Raw genomic sequence first — 6,654 nt, 5'->3', positions numbered from 1 at the left:
GCCTCCCTCCACCATATTCCACCTCGATCATATCGTAGCGGTGCTTAGGCGAAGCGCTGCGTCGGTAGCATCATCATCACCGTCACCACGCCGTCGTGCTGACGAAACTCTCCCGTGAAGCTCTGCTGGATCGGAGTTCGCGGGACATCATCGAGCTGAACGTGTGCTGAACTCGGAGGTGCCGTACGTTCGGTACTTGGATCGGTCGGATCATGAAGACGTACGACTACATCAACCGCGTTGTCATAACGCTTCCGCTTTCGGTCTACGAGGGTACGTGGACACACTCTCCCCTCTCGTTGCTATGCATCACCATGATCCTGTGTGTGCGTAGGATTTTTTTTGAAATTACTACGCCCCCAACAGTATTACTATCTTGATTCTGTCATAAAATCATCACGAATGTACATATATGATAGAAAAACGTGACCTACTATGACAAACATGTATCATTATCATGACAAAAGTGTTTTTTTTGTAGTGGATGCTGAAACCAATGCTCTAGAGCGCCACCAAGTGGCTCACCATATTCTCCCTTTGATTCAACCCCAGGGGATGAGCCTCAAAACACTTGGGGGGGGGGGGTCTTGTAGACAACCATCACACCTTTACAAACTCTCCAAATCACACCACAAGCAAGGAAGCTTCTGGGACTTGACTCCTACCGTGTAGGAGCTCAATCTCCAAAAGTAACAAGTGTTGATGAGGAAATCAAGCAGGGAACACGAATTGGTTTGGTGAAAGTGTAGACCGGGTCTTACTCACTCTCAATTCTCAAAGTATCAACAATTTGGTGGAGGGATTGATAATATTGAAGCCTTGGAAGGTCTGGAAATGGTGTAGCTTCTCTAAACATTAGGGTTAAGGTGGATGGTAGGAGAAGGGGCTTTAGATAGCTCACCCTAATTGTAATCGTTGCCAGCCAGGAGACCCCGTGCGCACGAGCTAAAGCCCTCGTATGCACTGGGTGTACAGAGATGAAACAACTGGACCCCGTGTGCATAGTACATGTCCATGCACGGGATGTCCAGGGAGTTTCAGACCCAACCCCATGTACACGGGGCTGGAGGCTTGTGTGCATAGGGCATATTGTCTTAGGACACATTCGAGATGGACTTGCGCAATATTTTGGTGGATAAAAATGGGAAGGCTGGTGTATATTTTCCCATGTTCCCATGCTTTGCATCTAAGCATGTCGATCCCTCTTAATAGTGTGGGTGTCCTATGACTCAAGGAAACCAAAACAGAACTTCGAGTCGTCGGAAAATCACACCTTTTTTCCTTTTAGAAATGGGGCCTCAACCATCTTCTTAAAATAACTTTTGATGGACCAATGAACTGAGATAAACTTAGTAATCGTCATTAGTCCCACCAACCACATTGTCATTACACCAAAACACCATTTAAACACAAATGCACTTTCACAATGTATGAATTCTGAAAAGAAGTAAACATTTTTTAAATCCATGAATCTTTTTAAAATTCACCAAGATTTTATGAATTTGTGTAATTTTTTGAATTCACGAACAATTTGAAATGTGGTTGTTAAATTAGTGATCATGTGTAATTTCAGCATATTTTTAAAAATTCAGGAACCTGCAATTTTTTTTTAATTCGTGATCTGACAAATTCCCCTTTCAACCCCCTCCCCCCAGAATTTCCTTTCCTAATTTCCTCTTGCAGGACATGCATGCATGGATTATAAACGAATTTACAAAGTGTTTCTGTTTGTAAATTGAAGAGTCGGAAGAGGTTTGCCTAATGTGCGAAATGACAATTAACAAACTAGCCGTGTACATGTGTACAAATTAAGGATCGATAGCCATGTCAACAGAAGTAAACAAATTCCGGAGTTCCCTATACATTGTTTTCTAGATCATTCGTTCCCTATACAGTGTTAATCTCAGATTGAACCCGCTCTAGCTTTCCTTCACCGTCTTCGGAACTGCATTGCTTGCCAGGTGATTTGCCGTCCTCTTGAGGTGTTTTTTTGCCTTTCTTGTCGTGGCATGATAGCGCCACATGGATGGCCATGTAGAGCAGCACAGCGACGGCGAGCGCGACGACATATCCCGACGTCTTCCACTCCCGGCTGCAGCCGGAGGCGTACGCCCACAGGAGGCCAAGCAGGGCCAGCAGAATCGAGGACTGGGCCACCCATAGCAGATGCTGATCGTCCGATACCAACTCCTGCTTTGGGTCGAACAACGTCTCGTCCAACAGCAGGAGGAGGATGACGACGATGGACGCCAAGAAAGAAACGGAGTTGCTGTAGAAAAACAAACGGTACCGCTGCTTGTTGCTGTCGTGCAGCACCGGGTTGCCGGCGGCGTGCCTGTCGCTGCCGTCCGGCCAGACGCCGCCCGGCGGGGTAAGGCCGGCTTGGTAGGTGACGCTCGCAACCAGGATGCCCACCAGCATCAAGTACTTGCGCTTGGTGTATCTTTTCTTGTTCCCCTCTTTCCCTTTCGGGGTCTCCTTGGTTTCGTGAGCGCTGCCGAGCCCGAGACCCTTATTGAATTTGAAATGGAATGCTAGGAGAAGATTATGAAGGTGACTACCACAGCCACCAGTGAGATCATGAAGATGGATGTCCGGAGATGGCGAGAGCTTCCGGCTGCGTAGGCGGCCATGAGGCCGAACAGGCCCGCCACCGCGCACACGTAGAGGGCGTAGCACCTTATGCCCAGCCGGTACAGGTTCGGGTTGACGAGGAGGATGATGACGGCTATGGATGACATGAAGCTCGCCGCGTTGCAGTAGAAGAAGGTGGCGTAGCGGCGAGGGTAGCCGGTCGAGAGAACTGGGTAGCCTGCGGTGTGCCCACCGGGCACGTCCTCGTCGACCCAGAAGCCTCCCGGCGGAGTCAACCCAGCTTGGTACGTGATGGTGGCGGCCAAGATGGCGAGCAGCAGCAGTACTTTGCGCCTCTTCAGCATTTTCTCTTCCTCCTTGTCGTCGCCTCTGCTGTCGCCCTTGTGGTCTAGCGTGAACAAGGCGATGTGTATGACCACGTAGACCAGGACGGCGCCGGCCAGAGCGACGACGTGGAGGGAGGTGCTCACGTCCCGGGCACAACCGACCGCGTACGCAGCCATGAGGCTAAGCAGGTCCAGTATCATGGCGGCCTCCAGCCCGTGGCTCTTGTGGACGGCGCTCGATGTCAGATGCTTGCTCTGGACCATAATGATGACAACCACCGAGGCGACCAGAGCGGCGGAGTTGCAGTAGAAGAACACCCTGTAACGCCTGGGGTGCGTGGTCACCAGCACCGGGTCGCCGCCCTTGTGCCCGTCACGGTCGTCAGGCCAGAAGCCGCCCGGCGGGTTCATCCCTGCCTGGTAGGTGATGGTCGCTGCAACAGTGGCAAGTAGCAGCACCAGATAGTGAGCCCTCCTTAGCTGAATGATGCCTTCGCTCTCTGGCGGCTCTGGCGATGACGCCGGCGCCATCTTTTTCTTGGATCCATTCTCACCCCTAGTAATTTGCTCAGCGTGTTAGGGACATCAAAGTTTAGAGTTTACAAATAAGAACCACGATCTCATAATATTTACACATGAGCAGGAGCAGATACCCTGGGGTTCCTTTGATGATGGGTTTGTGGATCCGGCTCCAGCATGAACCGATGGGTTGATGGATCCAGGTCCAGCATGAACATAGCCGGCTGCAATGCAGGTTAGTAATGTTTATTAGTGGATCTAACACTCTGTATTTTATATTTAATTTTTGCGGAAAACACTCTGTGTATTTGTAGGGGTTAAAATCCTAAAAGGCATCGAGGGTATTTATACCTTTTGAAAACAAATCACAAGCATGTGTAAACTATTGTCCGTGGTTGCTAATACACACCATAACTATTTATCATGTCGTGAGCGATAATTTTGTGGTTTTCACTTTCAATTTCAGAAATATTTCAGCGACAACCAAAATCGGAATTTTAGTGATTTTGGTTTACATTTCGCCAAAGGGCCGAAATATTCACTTGAATTCAATCAAATATTTGGAACATCTGAAAATATGTTTTAAAGATATATTTTGATTCCTTTGTACTACCGAAATTGCTGAATATTTTGACCAAAAGGTAAATATTTTAGTGTCGACTAGTGAAATCAATAAAATTCAGGGAACTTCATCGAACCTCATTAAATGTGAAAACCCACTATCATGTGTGCACCAAAGCGTCTATTCTCTTAGCTCCATGGCATCTTTAAAACTCGACATGTATATTGTGCAAAACTATGTACATGGTAGTTACTCATACTAGCTAGTAGTAGCACAACCAATATATAGCCAAATATGTTCACTTGTGATCTTTCCTAGAAAGGAAGAAAGAAAGGAGGCAGAAACGACTAATATTACGCTCCTCCACCACCACCACGCCGTCGTGCTGCTGCTGGACTGAGTCTTCCCCAACCTCTCCCTCTCTCCTTGCTGGATCAAGGCGCGGGAGACGTCACCGGGCTGCATGTGTGTTGAACGCGGAGGCACCGTTGTTCGGTGCTTAGATCGGATTCGGCCGCGATCTGAATCGCTTCGTGTACGACTCCACCGACCGCGTTCTTGCAACGCTTCCGCATCGCGATCTTCAAAGGTATGAAGATGCACTCCCCTCTCGTTGCTAGTAAACTCCATAGATTGATCTTGGTGATGCGTAGATTTTTTTTTTAATTTCTGCAACGATCCCCAACAGTGTATATAACACTGCGAGTTGTGGTGCGGTGGGTGCCATGTGATTGTTAGAAAAGAAAATACTAATTGCTAGTTGCTAACTGTACTAATAGCTATCTAATACTAGCAAGAAAAGAAAGTACTAATTGCTAGTTGCTACTGTACTAATAGCTATCTAATACGAGTACTAGCTAGTGTTAGAAAATAAAGTACCAATTACTAGTTGACATGACGCGGTCTAGATGCCCTGTATTTCGTCCCTCCGTCTTCCCGGCTCTAGTTTGAGCTAGGATAGTTTTGTGCCATGTTGTATCCCTTTCTGCTTTTCCCACACTTAGTGTGGTGCCCCTACCTTTTCTCATGTATGTTACTGATATTTCTCTTCTATTTACTTACTTGTCAATGAAATGATACGCAAACTTTGGGTGCTTGTGAAAGAAAATACTAGTGTTGGATGTGGATCATACCTTCCTATTTGACCAGCAAGGTTGGACAGCTTATCCCACCAGTATTTGTGGATGAGGAACAGGATGGTGATGTATACGACAAGAAGGAGAACCAGCACGCCGAGGTAGATGGTGGAGGTAGTACTCCTGCAGCTCCCGACGGCGTAGGCCCCGCAAAGGCTGAACAGCGCGACGAGGACGAACCCGTACGGGACATGCTGCCACTGGTCCACGGTGTCCATCTCGAGCTCGCTCCTGATGGTCGTCAGGCGCATGACTGCAACCAGGGACGCAATGAAAGCGGCGGTGTTGAAGATGAAGAAGGCCATGAAGCGTCGGGAGTGGCCATCCTGGAGTACCGGGTCACCGGCGCGGTGGCCGTTCTGGGTCACCAGAAAGAAGCCACCCGGTGGGTTCAGCCCTGCCGTGTAGGTGACGGTGGCCGAGAAGATCGCGAACAGCATAAGAACCTTGCGCCGCCGCTCGATTTTGAGTAGGCCTTCCAAATCATTAGCAACATTGGGACCTTGATCTTCATGAGGAAGAGGCTTGTGCTTGTCCTCCCCGACCCCAGGTTCAGGTAGAGGTTCGGAAGGAGGTTTCTTTTTCTTGTCCTCGCAGGGTTGGAGATACATGATTATATGAAACATGTTATAGATGAAGACGGCGGATACCAGAACGGAGGCGAAGACGGTTGTGACCGTTCCCCGGCTTGCCCCGGCGGCGTAGGCCACCATGAGCGCGAGCAAGTCCAGCACCATGACCACCCTTAGCGTGACGAGCCACTTGGTGCTCCCGTCCACGCTCCGCTCTACGAGGAGGAGGAGGAGGATGACCACGACCGACGCCATGAACGCGGTGGCGTTGCTGTAGAAGAAGGCGTTGTACCGGGTGTGGTCCGTCACCACGAGGATCTGGTTGCCGGCGCGGTAGCCGTCCTTGGTGCTCAGCTGCCAGACTCCGCCCGGCGGGTTTAGCCCAGCGACGTACGTCACTGTAGCCGCCAGGATGGCCATCAGCAGGAGGTACATGCGCAGCTCCAACATGACTCCGCCACTCGTCGCGGCCGACCCTTTGTCAGCAGGCTCAGGGTGACTCGCGGCTTCGCTGTGATCGTTGCCGTTGCCGTTGCCGGGCGTTTCCTCGATGTCGCCAGTCCCATTTTGCGCCGTGGTTAGGAAATGGTGGCACCTCAAGGCGGAAGACATGGCCTGGAACGCTCTCTATATAGCAGCACATTAGTTCGTTCGCACATGGGAACACGGCAAACCGTCAATTAAAATATGATCTTGCGTCATCAGGAGTATCCTAATGGTAACTTAAGTTTCTTTGTTTTTGAATTTGTACATTGTAAGTTTCTTATTAACTTGACAAGAAATGTAAGGTCAATATTAACAACGATGCCAACTGACGACTATCCGTGTATAGTTTCTATACGAAACTGGACGGACATGCATGTGGCTGTGCCGCCGGGAAAGCCAGATGTGGACATTAGACATGTTGTATAGCTGTGAGACGACCATCCAACTAATTATAACAA

The 6,654-nt window shown here is 49.2% G+C and overlaps 1 protein-coding gene across 1 annotated transcript; it reads right to left on the bottom strand.

Moving 5' to 3' along the window:
* Window positions 1-1,753: 1,753 nt before the first annotated feature.
* Window positions 1,754-6,322, bottom strand: LOC123171025 (uncharacterized). The gene is made up of 3 exons (XM_044588700.1): window positions 5,136-6,322; window positions 3,575-3,664; window positions 1,754-3,477 (listed from the first exon to the last, which is right to left on the bottom strand). Exons 1-3 carry the CDS (start codon window positions 6,320-6,322, stop codon window positions 2,535-2,537), a joined length of 2,220 nt encoding a protein of 739 aa, XP_044444635.1. The 3' UTR covers window positions 1,754-2,534.
* Window positions 6,323-6,654: the final 332 nt, after the last annotated feature.

Source organism: Triticum aestivum, chromosome 7D (assembly GCF_018294505.1).
Source record: "Triticum aestivum cultivar Chinese Spring chromosome 7D, IWGSC CS RefSeq v2.1, whole genome shotgun sequence".
Taxonomy (NCBI): domain Eukaryota; kingdom Viridiplantae; phylum Streptophyta; class Magnoliopsida; order Poales; family Poaceae; genus Triticum; species Triticum aestivum.
This window is presented reverse-complemented; position numbering and strand designations above follow the sequence as displayed.

Excerpts from the sequence above, each read along its gene's own strand:
- LOC123171025 (XM_044588700.1), bottom strand. The coding sequence starts at position 6,322 with ATGTCTTCCGCCTTGAGGTGCCACCATTTCCTAACCACGGCGCAAAAT. Across the intron at positions 3,665-5,135 it reads CTTGCTGGTCAAATAGGAAG|CCGGCTATGTTCATGCTGGA; the intron begins GTATGATCCACA and ends CCTGCATTGCAG. Across the intron at positions 3,478-3,574 it reads ATCATCAAAGGAACCCCAGG|GGGTGAGAATGGATCCAAGA; the intron begins GTATCTGCTCCT and ends GCAAATTACTAG.